We start from the raw sequence: 19,857 nt of genomic DNA, 5'->3' as shown, positions 1-19,857 counted from the left end.
GCTTTTGCATCCCTGGATTTAAGTGGTGTTGCTGTGTGAGGCAGTGACAGCCCCAGGTGTCCTTGGGGACTCCTTGTGAGGCCATCAGGAGGGTGAAGCTGCCATGCTCAGTGGCTTGAGGACCTTTCAGATTCTTGTTTTGCTGCACCAGAGACAAAACTGCCTGTGAGAAATGATACTCACTTCCAAGAATGTAAAATATTTATTAAAACCTTATCGAAAATACAGCAGAAGACTGAATAGAGAAAATATTACGGCACCAGGAGCAGAGGATTTTTCTCATCATGGGCTCACCCACACAATGGAGGTTTTGCCTTTTAACCCTTTGGCCCCCCCCCAAAGTTCTGCCCATCGGCTCCTCCTTCTCTGTTCGGTGGTGGAGATCACTGCCTTAAATCTCGGTTGGAGTCAGGAGCTGCCATAGTAACAACCCACCCTCCCAAATGTCCCAAACCCAGGTGACCCCCTGATAACAACACAAGGGGGGAAAAACACAACTATAAATCTATAAAACTTCTCTTAAGATATCTACAGGATATTTACCTTTTAATTGTGAGAGTCAAATATTCCTTTACTCATTTATCACGTGCCCAAAGCTGTGTTGCCTTGATTAAATGGAGGAGGTGGGTGCTGTATCCCAGGTTGTTTCTGTCTGAGCTGCTTTGTGGGATGTGCCCTGATGAGTTTCCTGCTGAGTCGTTCCCTGATAACACTTCCAGCTTTGGAAGGACACTCTGGGGCTGCTCTGGCTGGAATGAATCCCCTTGGGCAGGTCCCTGTCTCAGGAGATCAGGACTTTGGACATAGCATGGAGAGACAGGACACAGGGAATGGCTCCCACTGCCAGAGGGCAGGGCTGGATGGGATATTGGGAATTAGGAATTGTTCCCTGGGAGGGTGGGCAGGCCCTGGCCCAGGGTGCCCAGAGCAGCTGGGGCTGCCCCTGGATCCCTGGCAGTGCCCAAGGCCAGGCTGGACAGGGCTTGGAGTGACCTGGGACAGTGGAAGGTGTCCAGGAATGAGATGGGCTTTGAGGTCCCTTCCAACCCAAACCATTCCATGATTTCTTGCTGGGCACTGCCTGCCCTCAGTCTGGGATGGCTGAGCTGAGGAGACAGCTCAGAGTACAGTACAGAGGTGGTGTCTGGCTGCTCTTGTCCCTCGGTGTGACCCCCTCCCTGTGCTGTGTCACCCCTGGGGTTCAGCCCATGGGGACAGGTGGCCCTGCTGGCCACAACACCTGGAGAAACCAGCGCTGCCCTGGCTGGGTTCCAGCAGGGCTAAAATACCTTGGAGTGAGAGATGACTGTTCAGACTTTTTTCAGCCTTGCTAATATCAGACTTTCTTTTCTCATAATTGCATATTTTTTTCCATTAAAGAAATGACTATAGAGGTTCATGATGTACTTTGTGGCACTAAATACCTCCCCTGGAGGAACAAATCCAGGGAGTGCACAGGGATTCTTCTGCCTCTAATGCCTCTCAAACCTTGCTTCCTGGTGTTCCTTGACCAGCACAAGGTTATCTCTGCTTTTAACACTTAATTTTATAATTAGTTTTACTTTTCAACAACACAAAGAAGGAGCAAAACAAATCCTTGGACTAGAATTGAATTTAAAGTTGAAGAAACATTTGTCTTAGCTCCCCTTCCCTGCCCTGCTAACCCATTTCCCCTGTATAATTATTTGAACTATACTATTTTAAATATCAGTGTTAATTACTTCCAAGTGGTTGCATATTATTGTTAAATTAATTGTTGGAAATTTGCTTTGGTTCCTGGCAAATTAGCTCTGTGCCAAAACCTGCCATTTCTTGTGCGCTCTTTAATTCTGAAGAGTAGCAGAACTCAGGCTGCTGGTAAAACCTCTCTGAAACATTTTGTTCTTGAGGCACCACTGTCAATTCTGTGAAGTGTTAAATGCAAAGCTCAGAATGATTTTCCAGTGGTGATAATTTTTCTGCTATCACAGAGCTTGTCCCTTTGCTGAGTGCTGGCACTGTAAACACAGTGAGCTCCTAAGCCAACAAAGCTGTTCCGATGACGTGAAATAAAAATGTCTTTATTTTTTCCTTTCCCAAAGAGACTCCAGACAGCTTTCACCTTCCCCACCTCCCCATGAATGCACCTTTTGTTGCCAGCTGCAGGTGACCCAGGGCAATGGGTGACTTCAGCAGCAGGGCTTGAAAATCAGAAAGAGCTGAAAGATCATTGCGTCCAGCCGTCGGCCCAGCCACCATGGTCACCACTAAACCATGTTCCCAGGTGCCACATGCACATGGTTTTTGAACACCTGCAGGGACAGGGACTCCATCAGTTCCCTGGCAGCCTCTGCCAATGTCTGACAACCCTTTCTGTGAAGAAATTTTCCCATTATCCAATCTAAACCTCCCCTGGCCCAACCTGAGGCCGTTCCCTCTCCTCCTGTCTCTGTTCCCTGGAGCAGAGCCCGACCATCCTGCCTGTCCCCTCCTGTCAGGAGTTGTGCAGAGCCACAGGGTCCCCCCTGAGCCTCCTTTTCTCCAGGCTGAGCCCCTTCCCAGCTCCCTCAGCTGCTCTTGGTGCTCCAGACCCTTCCCCAGCTCTCCTTCCTTCCTTGGACACGCTCCAGCCCCTCAGTGTCCTTCTTGGGGGTTCACTACAAGAAATGTTCAATGTCTTTTGACCCGTGCTGGTCCCTCTGAAGCTTGGCCAGCAAAGCCTTTTGTTTTGAATTCCTAATTGCTGTAAGTTTGAAAGTTTCTAATTTTTGCAGCCTTTTTGTCTGGCAGCAGCAGCTGAGTAGCTCTGTTGGAGCTGGAAGAAGCAGTTGTCATCCAGTTGTCCAGAGCAGCTGTGGCTGCTGCATCCCTAGAGGTGTCCAGGGTTGGACAAGGCTTGGAGCAGCCTGGGACAGTGGAAGGTGTCCCTGCCCGTGGCAGGGGGTGGCACTGGATGAGCTTTAGGAACCTGCAGGTTTGCATGATCATTACAGCTCACCTGCCACACATTTGGGCTTTTCTATGTTTAAAGCATCTCAGCTATGTGCTGTGGGAGGCCTGTACAACAACAACAACAAAAAAAAGAAGGACTTTTCTCTGGAATGATTCACTGTAAAATAAGTTTTACCTTCGCACAGGTGACCTTGTTCTCCCACTCTTCTTTAATGTCAGCTTTGTTTACTGCCCTTGCCTGTTGCCCAAACTAGAAGGACCAGTGAGGAGTTTGGCTCAGGGAAGCTTTGTAATAATCCAGCTCCACCTTGGAATTGAGGCCTCGTGTCCTTCAATCAACATGACAGTAACCAGGAAAAAACCCCATCAGCCTGTTTTTTTTAGATAGAATCTTTTTCTGTATTTCAATATTTTCTGCTGCAATGGCTCAGCACAGCTCAGCTGGGGATGTTCTAAAGCAGTTCTGGGTTAAATGTAATGTTCACAGAGGTTCTGCATAGAGACCTCTATGTCTCTATTAATGTAATAGATATAATTATTAATTATATATTAATAATATCAATGTTAATAACTTATTTTCTGTAATATTGATGGTAACCTCACCTTTTGTTTCTCAGGATGGTTATTTCCTACGTCTGAGGTACACTAATTGATTAAAATAGTTTGTACTTTGGAAAGTGTTTAGTTCACAATCCTGCAAGGAGCTGGCATCTCAAGTCTCATTATCTCGTGATTCCCGAGGGCCAGAGCAGACTCTGCTTTCCATCCCTCCAAAAAGAGTTATTTCACTATGAGTGCCTCTCATCCTTTTGCTCCCTCAGGAGCTGCAGCCATCTGCTACATCAGAACAGCAACCCCAGTGCAGCTCATCCTGCACACCCTGAGTGCCCAGGTTAGTGAAGGGAAGAGGAATAAAGGAAAACATGAAGCAGACTCATTTGAGTGTCAGATCCCAGTGGCAGGAGGATCCTTCCCTTTCCTGGTTTCTGGAAGTGTAGTTTGGCAGCTGAAAAGCTGATTTCAAATGGCAGGTTGAACATCTCTGGTTTGGAGACTTGAGTGCTTATGCCTCATCATATATGTATGCATATAAATATATATAAAATAGATACAAATATAAGTATATTTTTGTATAAATGTTATAATATAGAAAAATATATATTATATAGATAAATGTAATATATAAAAAAGATATAATTTTGTATATATGTTTTTGTTTAAATAAAACCCCTCCTGCTGTGTTTCTGCTGCATTATCTGCAGATGCCTCCTGGCCAGAGGGGATGGTGCTGATGGGCATCCTGGAGCCACTTACACAAGTCTTTCATGGCCAGGCAGCCTTTGATCAGCAGTGCTGGAGAATCCATCAGGCCTCCCCCACACTTCCAGGAGAGCTCTTTCCCTGCCCTGTCTCACAGCCTGTGGCATGTCCTGAGGTTATAATGTGTGTTTTCATCATTCCAGCCACAGAAAATGTGCCAGCAGTTTTGTGCTAGAGGTGAACAGCAGCCAGGACGTCTGTGCTGGGGTTGCCCTCTGCTTTCCCTGATCCTGGTATATTTAAATAGTCTGGTTTTCTGCATGTACAAGATGGCTTTTGTTTGGTTAGGGTTTGTTGCCTTTTTTTTTTGGCAAGTCTCTAGATCCAGACTCTGTGTTCTCTGTTTGCATGCCATCTGATATTTAGCCCTGCATGAACTATCAGGCTTTCAGCTGTTCCCTTCAAATATTTGTGCTGAATTTCAGGTCTCAGTCCAGATTAGAGAGTAGTAGCTGACTCCTGCAGGCTCCAGTGCACTGGTCCTTTCTGCCAGTGTGGAGCTGATGTTTCACACCATGGCCAGAGATGAGCTGTCTGCTCCTTATCACTTCTTAGGCTGATACTATCCCTAACAATTCTGATCATCTGTACATAGCCTTGCCTTGATGCTGCTGTTGTTTGCATATGGGTTTGTTCATGTTTTTTCCTTGTTACCTACTTTTCTTCAAGAATTCTAACCAGGAATTGCTCTGTCCAGTGCCTGCTGCCCTGCTTTATCAGCTGCTCCCTCCTTCTGTCCCCGGCTGTGCTGGGTGTCCAAGAGAGGAGCCCGCCCTGGGTTTGGAAACACTCTTTGTGTCATCATTACAGCTCTCTGCAATAGCTGGAGGGGAGCTGGTTGTAGAAATAGCACCCTGTTCCTTTTTCCCCACGTTTCTGGCTCTGAGCAGGGCTCAGACAGGCCTGTGTAAGGTGGTGACATCACGCTGCCGTTGCCCAGAGTCCCTGTCCAATCAGGAGCTAATTGGTTTGGAAAAAAAACCTTGCAAACCCAAAGGTATAAAAAGTATTTTCTGAAACTGCTGCCTTTATTTTAACTCAACCTCTTTCATTCTGATTCCTTGGGGGCCAGTTCTGCCAACTGCTAGACAGATTCTTTTCCTGTTGCCAAAGGAAGCTCTACATTTATGTGTCATCTCTAAAAAACCCAAACCTACCCCTGCCTCCCCCCAAAAAACCCCAAACCCCTCAGTCATATGAGAATGGTAGAAAGGCTCTTTTAACACTATCTGTTTCTGACTGTTGCAAGAAATTCTCTCATCCCTCTTAGACCTGAGAGGTTTTTGATTTTCTGTTTTCTGTCTCTTTCTCTTTTTGTTTGGTTCTTATGCATATCATGTTGGAGAGCCAATGTTGTACTGTCCTTGCAGCAGAGAACAAAAAGCTCCTCTGGAATGTCAGCATCCAGAGATGCTATGATAAAACAAGGACTGAAAACAGTTCAGAGTCAAAAAGCAGCTGTTAATGTTCCTGAAACTTCTGTTATTGTTAGAATCCTGGAATGCTGTGGGCTGGGGGAGCCTTTAAAAATCATCCAGCCACCCCCACCATAACCAGGGACATGTTCCTCAGTCCCAGGCTGCTCCAAGCCCCAATGTCCAGCCTGGCCTTGGACACTGCCAGGGATCCAGGGGCAGCCCCAGCTGCTCTGGGCACCCTGTGCCAGGGCCTGCCCACCCTCCCAGGGAACAATTCCTGACCAATATCCCATCCATGCCTGCCCTCTGGCAGTGGGAGCCGTTCCCTGTGTCCTGTCCCTCCAGGCCTTGTCCCCAGTCCCTCTCCAGCTCTCCTGGAGCCCCTTCAGGCCCTGCAAAAGGGGCTCTGAGCTCTCCCTGGAGCCTTCTCCTCTCCAGGCTGGATGTGGAAGAAAGGCCACTGAAGGGACTTTTCTGGAGAGGGGAGTGTGGAAAAAGGAAATGTTTTGGGTGTTCAGTGTTCTTGTCTTGGTGGTTGCTCTGAGTGGTTGAGTTGTGTTGCCTGTTGTAGTTTTTCCTTCCTACCAGCAGCTCTCAGTTTGTCAGTTCAGATCAGAGTGGTTTTCCTGCAGCTGCCATGAGAAGCACTGAGCCTTGAGGAATATTGGAGGCTTTTGGTGGGCTTTAGGTGTTGGCATTGGGAAGTGAGACCTAATCCACAGTTTCTCACTGGAATCCTCTTTCTTCCTTGGTGGCTTGATTGAATTAAGCAGATAGTTCTGTGCACAGTCAGCTCCCTTTGGGCCTAATAGAGTGATTATTCTTTGGTGCCCTGAAGAATATTTAATTTATAGAGCTTTTCCATGAGTATTAAAAGCACTTTGTTAACAGATCTTTAGTCCTGGGTGTAGGTTGTCCAATCTGGTTTAGTCTAGGCCAGAGAACATCACTGGTGGCTTTTGGTATCCAACATTTATTTATTCTTGTGGTGCAAGAGTGTGGCTTTTGGTTGTGTCATTCAGTGTTGGGGTTTGATCAGAGCAGATCTTAAAAAGACCTCTTTTAAATTTTACTTGAATTACTGGCAGTAAATGATTTTTTTTCTCTTTCCAGAGCGAGGCTATGATCCCTACAACCCCGAGCTGCCCAGGCCCTCGCTGGAGGTGGAGGATGGCTTTCTGGCTGACATTACAGATGTCACACCCGGAATTCTGGAGCTGGAGCTGGTCAACAAGGCCATTGAGGCAGTGAAGAACGAAGTGGAGAGGGAGCAGAAGAAGTACGAGGAGCTGCTGGAAACCACAAAGGAGTTTGTTGCTTCAGAGGGCTCCTCACTCATTTCAAACACACCCGTGTCAGCTGCTGGACCTCAGAATGATTCCTTTGCCTCCTTGGAATATAATCCAGGGAGCTACAACTTCAGTAATAACTCAGACTACAACCCCACTCCTCTGGCTGCTGCTGGCCGGTCCAGTAAATACACTTTGGATTCCTCCCGCTCCAAAGGGAGCCCATTGGAATATGTCCCCAAGGCTGTGGTACAAAATAAAAAATACAGCAGCACTGTCACTAACAACAAATACGTGATTGATGACTCCAAGCCTTCCACGGACTTGGAATATGACCCCCTTTCCAATTACTCTGCCAGGCTGTTGGGCAAAGCCACAACCAAGGGGTCCAAAAGGGAAAGGGCCTCTGATTATGAGGACTCCTACTCTCCATCACGGAAGAAGCTCTGTGAAGATCCCGATGATGACGAGGTGTTGGCCAGGTTCTCCTCCTCTGAAGATGAGGCTGAGGTAGAATATAAAACAGCTTCTGCTAGTTCACCCTCAAAAGCTGGTTCTGAGAGTGAGTCAAACGAGTTCTCCAGCAAAGAGCAGAGCACAAAAGTGGATGGCTCTGCTTCCCAGGAGAGCAAAGAAGCAGCACAGCACAGGGAGGACCTTCCAAATTCACAGAAAAACCTTGCCAAGAACTCATCAGACAAGAGCTCAAAGGCAGCGAAGTTGTGTTCTGGTAAGAACAACCAGGAAATTGAAAATAGAAACAAAGACTCCAAAGACAAAACAAAAAAGAAGAAAACTGATATTAGTAAAGCACCAGGCCTCAGTGAGGCTGGGAAGAAGGAGAAAAATAAAAATGGAGACAAAGTGCTCAAGAAAGAAGAAAAATTAAAAACCAAGAATGAAGAGAAAAACTGCAAAGACAAAAGTGTCAAAGTGAAAACAGATGGGAACTTGAAGAAACCTGAAAAACAGAAGTCCGAAAAAGTGGATGGGTGTAAGAAAGAAAAGTCCAAGTCCACCACCAGCAGTTCAGGAAAGAGCAAGAGCGAGGGTGTCACCAAGGGCACAGAGAAGGTGGGGAGCAGCAGGAAGGATTCGCAGAACAGAACAGCTGATGTGAAAAATGGCAAGGAAAGCTCTGGTCGTAAAAACAAGGAAAAAGGGACCAAGCCCTCCCTGGAGCGAAAGAAAGACAAGGCCAGTTGTGCAGGACAAGGAGACCCCAAAAAGGGTCGGAAGCAGCAGAGTTTGAGCCACGTGGACCTGTTTGGAGATGAGAGTGGAGATGAGGATGACAAAGGCCGGCCTTTGTCCTCCTCGTTACTTGATGTGAGCTCAGACTTGGATGGGGCTGACTCTGAATCAGCCTCTGACAGTGACAAGGACAGGAGAAAGAAAGTGAAACGCTCAAAGTTGTCCAAGTCCTCATCATCTTCCTCAACATCTGACGACATTGATTATTCCATCCTTGAGAAAGATGTGGACTTCGAGTCAGATCCCATGGAGGAGTGTCTCAGGATCTTTAATGAATCTAAAGATGTGAAAACTGAAGACAAGGGAAGGCTGGGCAAACAGGTAATGCTGGGTTGGGGCTGTTTGTTCTCTCCCCTCCAAAGGTGGGAGGATTCTGGTTTGGTTTAGTGGTGCTGCTTGTCTCAGGTAGTTGAAGAGGGAGACTCCATGTGTTGGAGGAATCTCTTCCTTGTTGTGACTGAGTGCTTGGAAGTGAATTTGCACCTGAATTTACCTGCTGGATTGAAAGCTGCTGTGAAATGGAAGGGTTCAGTCCCCTTTTGTGTGGAAGGCTTTCAGCTTTCAGGGTTATCAATTACTTCTGTCTCCATCTGGCCTGAGAACCTTGTGGGTATGGATGGCTGGAGAAAAGGCTGCAGGGAGTGAGTTTGGGGGTTTCAAAGCCAATCTAAGGTTGTCAGTCTGGGCACTGCCTTCTTGTTGTAGCAGAGTTTAAGGAATATGGGGGCAGGTAGAACCTGGACAAGGTGTTGGTGCAAGTCCAGTATTTGTCAGATACTTGGAGACTCCCCAAATTCATCTTTCCTATTCTAAATGCATAATACAGATAGTTCCTCAGGATCTCTGGACACCTTGTGGGTGATGCAAGCAAGAAATGGAAGGTAAAGTTTCTTCCAGTGGTACCAGGGTCTTCAGACTAAGGAGGTAAAAAAGACAGTATTTGCATAAAAAGAAAATAGTTGAAAGGCCCATAATAATCTGTAGCAGGAATTACTGATCAGTGAATTCAGAAAGTGCTGAACCAGGTCCTGCCACTCACAGCCAACAGTTAATTGTGGCCGGGAGTGACAGAGCTCAGCTGTCAGCAGCCACCTGTGGCTCCTTTGCATCCCTGTGCTGAGGTTTGGTTTCCTGCTCCTTGGGGAAGGAGGCTCTCTGCAGCACAGGGATCCTTCTTTGGGAGATGGGTGTCTGTGGGTGGGATTGGTCATGGGGCATTTTTTTTGTTTATGAAATGATTTCCTAGATGGACCCATTGTGGTTTGACACTGGCCAAACACCAGGCACCCACAAAAGTGATTCCCTTACCCTGCCCTGCTACAGCTGCACAGAGGAGAGAAAAAATTCAAACCAAGGGTTCATGAGTTGAAGGACCAGGAGAGAACACTCCAAGGGCAAAACAGGCTCAGCTTAGAGGTACAAAGTGAGTTTATTGCTAACAAAACTAGAGGAATATAATGAGAAGTAAAAGAAGCCCTTAGAACACCTTTTTCCAACCCAGCCCCTCCCTCCTTCCCACCGACAGCTCAGGGAGACAGGGCATGGGAATTTTGGTCAGTTCATCACCAAGATTTTCTTCCACTGCTCTGGGAGAGGAGTCCTTCCCCTGTGGGACTGTGGGGTCCCTCCCAGGGGAGACAGTTCTCTGTGAACTTGTCCAACGTGGGTCCAGTCTCACGAGCAGCAGCCCTACCACACCTGCTGCAATGGGAGTCCCCCCCAGGGGCACACAGCCCTCCCAAAACTGCTGCAGTGTGGGTCACTGTCCCTCAGGGTGCAGTCCTCCAAGGACAGGCTGCTCCAGCCTGGGAGCAGGGCCCCCTCTCCACTGGGTCTCCCACTGGATCTCTGCATCCTCCAGGTACCCCCTGCTCTGACGTGGGCACCTCTGCCAGGGGCTGTGCATGGATCTCTGCATCCCCCGTGGATCCCCTGGGCTGTGCATGGATCTCTGCATCCCCCATGGATCCCCACGGGCTGTGCATGGATCTCTGCATCCCCCGTGGATCCCCTGGGCTGTGCATGGATCTCTGCATCCCCCGTGGATCCCCACGGGCTGTGCATGGATCTCTGCATCCCCCATGGATCCCCACGGGCTGTGCATGGATCTCTGCATCCCCCGTGGATCCCCACGGGCTGTGGGTGGATCTCTGCACCCTCCATGGATCCATGGGCTGTAGGTGGATCTCTGTATCCCCTGTGGATCTCTGCATCCCCCGTGGATCCCCACAGGCTGTGGGTGGATCTCTTCATCCTTTGTGGATCCCCACAGGCTGTGAGTGGATCTCTGCATCCCCCGTGGATCCCCACGGGCTGTGCATGGATCTATGCATCCCCTGTGGATCCCCACAGGCTGTGCGTGGATCTCTGCATCCCCCGTGGATCCCCACGGGCTGTGAGTGGATCTCTGCATCCCCCGTGGATCCCCACGGGCTGTGAGTGGATCTCTGCATCCCCCGTGGATCCCCACGGGCTGTGAGTGGATCTCTGCATCCCCTGTGGATCCCCACGGGCTGTGAGTGGATCTCTGCCTCCCCTGTGGATCCCCACGGGCTGTGGGTGGATCTCTGCATCCCCCGTGGATCCCCACAGGCTGTGGGTAGATCTCTTCATCCTTTTTGGATCCCCACAGGCTGTGCATGGATCTCTGCATCCCCCGTGGATCCCCACAGGCTGTGAGTGGATCTCTGCATCCCCCATGGATCCCCACGGGCTGTGCATGGATCTCTGCATCCCCCATGGATCCCCACAGGCTGTGCATGGATCTCTGCATCCCCCGTGGATCCCCACAGGCTGTGGGTTGATCTCTTCATCCTTTGTGGATCCCCACAGGCTGTGAGTGGATCTCTGCATCCCCTATGGATCCCCACAGGCTGTGGGTGGATCTCTGCCTCCCCTGTGGATCCCCACAGGCTGTGGGTGGATCTCTGCCTCCCCTGTGGATCCCCACAGGCTGTGAGTGGATCTCTGCATCCCTCGTGGATCCCCACAGGCTGTGAATGGATCTCTGCTTCCCCTGTGGATCCCCACCGGCTGTGGGTGGATCTCTGCATCCCCCATGGATCCCCATGGGCTGTGCATGGATCTCTGCATCCCCCGTGGATCCCCACGGGCTGTGCATGGATCTCTGCATCCCCCATGGATCCCCACGGGCTGTGCATGGATCTCTGCATCCCCCGTGGATCCCCACGGGCTGTGGGTGGATCTCTGCACCCTCCATGGATCCATGGGCTGTAGGTGGATCTCTGTATCCCCTGTGGATCTCTGCATCCCCCGTGGATCCCCACGGGCTGCAGGGGCACAGCTGCTTCACCATGGTTTCACCATGGCCTGCAGAGGAATCTCAGCTCTGGTGCCTGGAGCACCTCCTGCCCCTCCTTCTCCGCTGACCTAGGTGTCTCCATGTTGTTTCCCTCACATGTTCTCACCTCCTCTAGCTGGAATTAAAACTGCATGCTACACTTTATTTTGATGTTGTTCTTAAATCTGTTATCACAGAGGTTTTACCATCTCCTCTAATTGGCCCAGCCTTGACCAGCAGCAAGTCCATCTTCAGAGCCATCAGGGATTGGCTCTGCTGGACATGGTGGAAGCTTCCAGCAGCTTCTCACAGCACCCACCTTTGTGCATCCCCCCACTATCAAACACCAGGCTGTGCAAAACCAGCACAACCCTGAGTTGTTTGGTCTCAGTAATGTGCCAGGCCTTGGCACGGAGCTCTGGGAAAGGTTCTTCCCCCCGAGGGTGCTGGCACTGCCCAGGCTCCCCAGGGAATGGTCCCGGCCCCAAGGCTGCCAGAGCTGCAGGAGCGTTTGGACAGCGCTGCCAGGGATGCTCAGGGTGGGGGTGTTGGGGTGTCTGGGCAGGGACAGGGGCTGGGATCAATGATCCCCGTGGGTCCCTCCCAGCTCTGGGTACTCCAGGATTCTGTGATTGCAGGAAGCTGCGTGTGGACAGTGCAGTGCTTTTCTGCCTGGGAGAACTGCATTGTGAGAGAGTTTATTAGGGCTGTAAGTGAATGAACAGACTCTGGGGTTCCTGGGGAGCCAAGTGATTCAGGGTGAGGTGCTCATCCAGAGTGCTCTTGTTGTGATGAACACAGGCATATCCCAAGTGGTGCCTGAGCTCATCCCTAAATCCAGCCTTGGCTCAGTTGTTGAATTTCAGAGATTGTCAGGCTCATGTCGGAGTTTTGCCAGGAGTTGTTTTGAGAAACTGAAAACAAGATTGGAGAGCAGCTGGAGTTTTGAGAAAGAAACTTGTGAAGTGTTTTGTGTCAATTAACAACCGAGTCAAATTTCAAGCAGATTTCCAAGTGGTTCTCCTTGTCCAGGAGCAGGTCTGAGGTGTCAGCTTGGAGTAGCTTTGGCTGGAGAGGTGCTTCTGCCTCCTGCTGAGTTTCTGGATGTGACCTGGACTGTGTCACCAGAGTCTTCCTGCAGTGACAGCTGTGGCTGAACCTGCAGAAAATATTTCCCTAAATGTGGGGTGAGGGCAACGTGGTTTGGTGTTGAGCAGGTGTCAGCACCTCCCCAGGGCAGAAATGAGTCAGTTCCCAACTTCTTAATAAAACCAACCCACCCCAAACCCCCTGGAGTCTGAAAATGCCATGGGAGGTGAGGTGTGTGAGTGGCTGGCAGGGGAGGGCTGTTCAAGGCTCCTGTGGCAGGTAGGGCTGATGCTGCCCCATGCCAGCTCATGGAGCTGCTGCTGGGGTGGGAATGTCCTGTTGAATGTTCTTTGGCTGCCTTGGTGGCTCCTGGGCTCACCTTGTTAGTGGCCCAGCAGCTGGCCACGTGTTCTCACCTGTTCTCTGCAAGGTTAACCCAAAAGGAGACTTTCCACATCTCCCTCTTCAAGTCTGTTCTCCTGTTCTTTTCTTTTCCAGCCATCCAAAGAGGAAGCAAATGAAGAAAAGACAGAAGATAATTTAACTACCTTGTTTCCTGGCCAAAAAAGAAGGATCTCTCATCTTGTCAAACAAGGAAATGTAAGTGCAGTTTTAGAGGCAGATTAGGAGCAGATTGTTTAGGTTGTTCTAAGTGAGGATTTTCTGTCCTGACCCTGGAAAAGGCTGCACTCCCAGGGCCAGGCAGCAGTGTGAGCTGTTTGTGCTTGAATCAGTCTATGGCAGTTTTATTTCCTCTCTTTCCAATTTCTCAAAAAACTCCCCATGTTTAGGATCTGTTAAAAGTGGCAGCAGAACTGTCAATAAACCTCCTAAAACCAAGGGTAGGCTGGGAAAAGTGGATTGTGCTCTTGGTAACCCTTTGGGATAGGCTGGGGTGTTCATTTTTCTCCAGTATAGCTTAATTTAGAGATTTCAGTAAAAATTAACTGGACACAAAGTCACTCTGTGTCTGCTGGTATTTTTCTGTGCTTTGTGGTTCTAAAAGATACTGCAGGAATTTGGTCAGATGTTTAAAACCATTACCTGACATCTGCTCTGAATCAGCCAAGATCTCAGCAGTATTTGTTTGGATACTCTTCTTTCCCAGTTGTGCAAATACAGAGAAGAATAATTAAAAAAAAAAAAAAACAAAAAAAACCCAAAAAAAAAACCAAACAAAAAAAATACCCAAAAAAAAGGCAAAGAAGGCATTCTGATTTTTTAATTCCTTTCTTCCTGGGATTTTAATTCATGTTTTCTCTGAGGGTTTAATGTGCTTCACTCCAGGTGCTGATCACAGATTAGTTTTATGTTGCAGCAGGATAAAAGTGGAGGCTTGTGCACTAATTTGAGCTGGGTAGTCCAAATTAATTGTTCTGATTGTTCTGCCTTTCCTCTCTGCCTGGGGAAGGTTTTTTTGCCTTTAATAATTTGAAGTCCTGGGGTCAATACAATGGGTTTTATTTAACTGCATATTTCCAGCCAGTTCATGTGGTTTGATAAGGGCCCTTTCTTCCAAAGTGAAGAGATAAGAGACTGAAGCAAATGGCTTGGAAATTCATTAACTCAAATATTTATTGCAAAGAGGCACCTTTTAGACATGTACAAATCTTTACATATATTTTCTTAATGTGACAGCTGATCCCAAAATGCTTTCTAAAGATGGGAGCCCCAGCAGAGCCTTTGCTTGGGCAAACAGAGCTGATCTGGTGTGCTCAGCTGCCAGGGCAGCTCCAGGACCTGCATTCCCTGCAGTATCTCAGCTCAGAGCAGCTCCCAGCTCTGCCCTGGAGGTGCTGTAACACCTCAACTGCCACTTTTCACCTCAGAATGTGATTTGCTGTGTCCCTCCAAGTGGAATATTTGCTCAGTCTTGCTCATGTTTTATGGCTCAAGGACTGAGCAGGAGAAGGGGAGGGAGCTGAGTTTGGGGTTGGTTGCCAGGGGAAATGGGGGCCAAAGGAATGCAGGTGAGGCAGAAAATGAGTGGCCTGTCCTGTTTGGAAGTTTGTAATTATAATTTAATGTCTGACTGCACCCACTTTGGTATCCAGAAGGTGCTGTCAGCATCAGAGGCCGGGAATGCAGGAGGTGCCAGCTTGCCCCCAGGTGTTACACTGGGCCACCCTCCTCCAAGGAGATTTCAGGAGGGAAGGCCTGTTCCTCACATTTCAAAGGCTGTTAAGTAGAGGGAGAAGTTTGCACTACTGCTGCTTCTCTTGCACTTCTGGTGCTAGGAAACTTCTCTTTTTGCTGACATAATTTCTGGCACTTTTCCTGCAAACCTAAATTTGGCCATCAAAGGAGACCCGTATGGAACCTGTTTGTGCTGTAACGGCCGAGGCAGTGAGGTGCCTCCAGAAGTGAGCAGGGACAGAGCCTGTTTGAAATTCAGAGCTCAGTTTTTGTAATGCTCTGATCCCATAAATACTTCTCTGTGAGGCTTTTAAGCAGTTCCAGGGCTGCAGAGAGGTAGGAGCTGCTGTGGTGCAGAAGTGGATGCAGGGGTTCCTCAGGGAGAGAGCAGTGGAGCTCAGTGTTGTGTGGCAAAGAGGAGTGGAGAATTATTGTCACTTTTTTATTGCAGTAAAAAGCAAAGTAGGCAGCACAGGGCTAGGTCTGTGTGCTAGGGCAAGGCTGAGGGTGTTGGTAGAGCCCAGGACTGGGCTGGGCACACCACTAAAAGCAGTTCATGAATCCCACCTGCCCGTTGAGGAACGTGCCAGTGAGCTGGGAGGCCTTCCCAGAGCGTGAATCATTAATGCTATGTTTGTTGAAGGATGACTCCTAATTATTTTGTTCTGGGAGGCACCTGGGATCTTGTCCTCTCAAAACCCCGTACTTGCTGAGGGAGGGGTTGAAGAGAAGAGACCTTTCTGGGGTGAGTGGAAGGCAGGGGCTGTGGATGGAGCAGGGGAGCTGCTGGCCCTAAATGCTGTTTGTCTGTGCAGGCAGAGGCCCCGAGCAAGCCGGTGGTGCGGCCGTACCGTCCCCCCACGGCCCAGGAGGTGTGTTACCAGAGGATCCAGCTGGCTCAGCAGCAGGCAGCGCAGCTGGTTGGGACTGTTCAAAAGACCTCTCTCTGTTTGCCAGGAGAAAAGAGGAGGATTGCTCACGTGCCAAATGCAGCCCTCACCGCAGCAGCCAAGCAAAGTAAGCCAGCGGCGGGATTGGGGATTGCCGTCCTGTCCTCCCCCTGATCAGAGGCTCTACTGTGTGTTTACATTCTTCCTGAGCACGTGTGAAACTGTCAGGGGATGTGTAGGACTGGCCATGACTTGAATCTTTGCTAATAGTGTCCAGTGGAAGCTCTTTCCCTGAGAAATTGCACCCTGTTGTGAAAAGCAACTGGTCAGATGGGTACAGCGTCATCTGTCTCCCCCGGCCTCCCTCACTTCAGCCTCTCCTTTTTCTGTTTCTTACTTGGATTGTGTTTGCTCTTCATTCCCTCTTCCATTTAAGCCTGGAGGTGGCAGGAGCAGGAGGGAAGTGCTAATGAAGGCTCATTGCTGTGCCTTTGTGGTGGAAGGACTCAGAGCTGACGTGTGGGGTGTCAGTGCCTCCAGCTGACAGAGCTCCCTCTTTAAACTCTGCTGACTCAGTCACCCCAAAACAAACCCAAATGAGACACCTTTCCTGGCAGAAGATTTCTTCATCCTTGCCTGCAAGGTGGTAAAATTGCCCAATTTGTATCTCTTTGGAGACCTGGATTCCAGAAAATCACAGCTTGCAGTACTGGCCTTTGATAGAGAGTTCATTCTGGCAGCCTGAAGCCCAGTGGCAGGATTTGCACCTGAGCGTTTTGTGTTCCCTGCAGGCCTCGGGAGCAGTAAGGCAGCTGTTGGTGGCAGGAGTGTCACACCTTCCAATGACTCTGAAGCCCCCACCCTTCCTTTGAAGCCTTGCACCTTGGCTGGGATGGCTTCCAAGACCACCAGCACCATCGTGCCCAAAAGGGTAGCACATGTTCCCTCCTTACAGGTAAGGGGAATTTGAATTCTTTCCTGTCATTCCCCAAGGAGGATGGAATGTTTGATCCTGCTGTTCCAAACTTAGCACTCCCTGAGAGTGGTGTTTTGATTATGTTGATTGAGTGGGTTTGTTTCTTCCTGTGTTTTTCCTAGATAGCATTGTATAAAGAATTAAACACTCAAGGGGTAGGAGCTTAAAAAGGTAGAAATACTTAAATGCTGCTCTGATCTCTGTGAATATTGATCACTTGTCTCCAATTTGAGCCTTCTCTTGTGCTGACTGGCCTGGGTGTGTTTGGGTCAGGGGCTTGGAACATCCTGTGCTCAAAAGCCAGGGATGGATTTCATGGCCTTCCCAGGCTCTGGGGGCCAGACTGGTGGTTATGAATAATGTCCCTCTGTGACCTAGATAGTAAAATGTGAGCACTGAACTTCATGCTGCTGCTGGTGTTTAAAGAAAAGACTATTTTGTCTTTGTTAGTTGCTTTTATTTTGTTTCTCTTTACCTCCTGGGATCTCTGCCCAGCCTTTGGGTGCCTTTGCTATGAGTTCCTTAGCAAAGTGACAGGACACAGGGAATGGTTTCCACTGCCAGAGAGCAGGGATAGATGGGATATTGGGAAGGAATTCTTGGCTGTGAGGGTGGGGAGGCCCTGCCCCTGGATCATTGGCAGTGTCCCAGGCCAGACTGGAGGGGGCTTGGAGCAACCTGGGACAGTGGAAGGTGTCCCTGCCCATGGCAGGGGGTGGAATGGGATGATTTTTAAAGCCCCTTCCCACCCAAACCCTTCCATGATTCTGTTAAGTCCCTCCTTTCCACGAGCACTGGGAAGCTGTTACTTGCTAAGACAATTCAGAGCAGAATTCCTCCTGAAGCAGCCTGGGGATGGCATAAGGAGCTGTGTGCTGGAGTGGATGGCAGAACTGGTTAGTGCCAAGACTTGATTAAAGATCCATTTATTGATGATGGTTTGTGGCAAGATCTGTCAGAACTTGCTCTGATTATTTCTAGAAGAGTGAAAAGTAATTATTTTCCTTTCCCACCCAAACTGCCACCATAGTAATGTAGAACTTGAAGCTGATTCAAAATAAGAGAAATAACTGAAAGGAAGAAGTATTTAGCAGAGTTACAGAGGTGCTTAAGGGTATAATGTTAGAGATTGAGAATTTATATATTTAATGGAAAGGACCAATTCCCCTTGAACAGGGCACCAAGGTGAGAGTCTCCTGGGGAAAATGAGCACTTTTCTCATTGAGGTAGGACCAGTTCCTCCCCTTGGAACAAGCTCACATCTTCCACAGAGCTATTTTTATTCCAGGTTGCAGCAGATGGTTTGGCTTGTGGATATCTCTTGGGTGGGATGGAGAACAACTGACAAAACAATTGGGTATTTTAGAGATGAATGAACATTTTCCTCTCTGAAAAAGAGGCAAGCGTGCTGTGGTGTGGAGGATAACCTGGTGTGAAATGGAAAGCTGCAGTGGTTGGTCATAGCTCGGTCCAACATGCAGCTTTTGAAGAACATGCCATTAAATTGAAGGGGTAAATCCTTTTAGGATTTAAACATCATGATTGACATTAAAAAATGAAGAAAACCCCCAATGCAGTCCATTTGCAGGAATGCCCCAGGAAGTGAGGGGTGGGATAAGTGGCTGCCAGCCTGGCAGGAGGGGTCTCCTGTTCTCTCTTGACAGCCAGAGAGCCAAACCTGTCCGTGGTGCCCATAGCTGGTGCTGTGTGTTCATGGCTCCAGCTCAGCCTGTGGTGCGTGGTGCCATCCTAACCTTGGCTCTCTCAGTGGAAATGTCAGCATTTCCTGCTCTGAATGCTGTGTGTGACGAATGCTACTGGAGTCCTTGGCTCCTGGCTGACTTCAGAGTGAAATACAGCTGTTTTCTAAAGGACTTAGAGCACTGAAGGTGGTGAAGCCTCAAGTGGTATTTTTAGTACCAAAAGTACTGCGTGTTAAGTTTGGCTTTGGGCAGATTTTCAAAAAGGAAGTCACCCCATTATTAATAACAGGAAGTGGGAGAGCCTCAGAGCAACCTCCTGGATCCTGACCAGCCTCTTTCTCTCTCTGTCTCACCTCCAGAGCACCACTTTACAGAGGCCTGTTATTCCCACAGAATTTGGTGCTAAAGTCCCAACCAACATTCGCCAGAGGTATCTCAATCTCTTCATTGATGAGTGCCTGAAATTCTGCTCCTCCTCCCAGGAAGCCTTCGACAAGGTCTGTACAGATCCCTGCTTCTCAGGAATAACGTTTGCAGCAGGGAATGACATCCTCTGCCTTGGCCAAGACCTTCTAAAATGGTAGCAAATCCAGAAAACTGAATTGGATTTATGCTCGCAGAAACTTTGGGGTTGGGAACTAGATGATCTTAAGATCCCTTCCAAGCCAAACAGTTCCCTGATTCCCTGAAGACTCGCCTATCCACAGCTGAGGAAACTGGCATTAAATATTACCAGAATGGGCAACAGCAAGTGTCATTCCAGTGGGGGCTTCCAGTAGGAAATCCCATCTTTCCCTTCATTTGGAAAGCTTGTCTGAGGCCTTTAATAACCCCAGGAGAGGAGTGCAGAGGAATCTGCATTGGGGTCAAAGACCTTTTGCCCTGCTGCAGCCAGAGAAACCTCCTGGAATCAAAATGTTGAGCACAGGGAAGTGTTTGGGATAGATGTAGTTGGTTGGGAATTGGTTCCTTGCTGCTTCTGAAGGCTATAAAGGAGACTTTTAAGGAGCCTTCTAGCAGTAGGGACAGTATAGTAGGATTTCCAAAAGCAGAGTGGAGAGAATAATGCATTTTATTGGAAAAGCTTGGCTGTTAGTTGGGTAAATGTGGGACATTGTGTGGTGTGTTCCAAAACAAAGCAGACACCACGAGGATTTCTTTTGTGGGATTCCACCTTCCCAAGGAGTCACCATTTTCCAAACCTCCTTTTCTTACCAGTTAAGATCTTGCACTGCACCAAAGTGGGGAAAGCAGCCTTTCCCAGGCAGTTCCAAGAACAAGAATCAAGAATTGCTTGATGAAAACATGTCAAGGTTAGATCTTCCTGGTAGCAAGAGCAGCTCTGGAATACTTAAGCCAAGGTGGCAGCAGACTTTATACTGGGGAAAAGAGGAGGGTTGATACCAATTTAAAATATGTTAAAGTTTGAAAAAACATTTTTTTGCTAATTAGGAAATTTTTATTAATCTCTTTGGGAAAGTTTCACATGAAACAAAAAAAAAAAAGTGCTTTTTCCAGGACTTTGTTTAAAGTAAAATTACTTTTTTTCC

The 19,857-nt window shown here is 48.6% G+C and overlaps 1 protein-coding gene across 2 annotated transcripts in view; it reads left to right on the top strand.

Annotated features, from left to right (window-relative positions):
- The window catches only part of REXO1 (RNA exonuclease 1 homolog), a 44,380-nt gene that overhangs the window by 8,576 nt on the left and 15,947 nt on the right, over window positions 1-19,857 (top strand). For both annotated transcript variants that reach the window (XM_068174157.1, XM_068174156.1), the window contains exons 2-6: window positions 6,783-8,533; window positions 13,101-13,202; window positions 15,554-15,755; window positions 16,420-16,583; window positions 18,667-18,804. In XM_068174157.1, coding sequence (XP_068030258.1) covers window positions 6,783-8,533; window positions 13,101-13,202; window positions 15,554-15,755; window positions 16,420-16,583; window positions 18,667-18,804 — 2,357 coding nt within the window. The remainder of the gene's footprint in view (window positions 1-6,782; window positions 8,534-13,100; window positions 13,203-15,553; window positions 15,756-16,419; window positions 16,584-18,666; window positions 18,805-19,857) is intronic.

The sequence above is a fragment of the Anomalospiza imberbis genome, chromosome 27 (assembly GCF_031753505.1).
Source record: "Anomalospiza imberbis isolate Cuckoo-Finch-1a 21T00152 chromosome 27, ASM3175350v1, whole genome shotgun sequence".
In the NCBI taxonomy this organism is placed as follows: domain Eukaryota; kingdom Metazoa; phylum Chordata; class Aves; order Passeriformes; family Viduidae; genus Anomalospiza; species Anomalospiza imberbis.
This window is presented reverse-complemented; position numbering and strand designations above follow the sequence as displayed.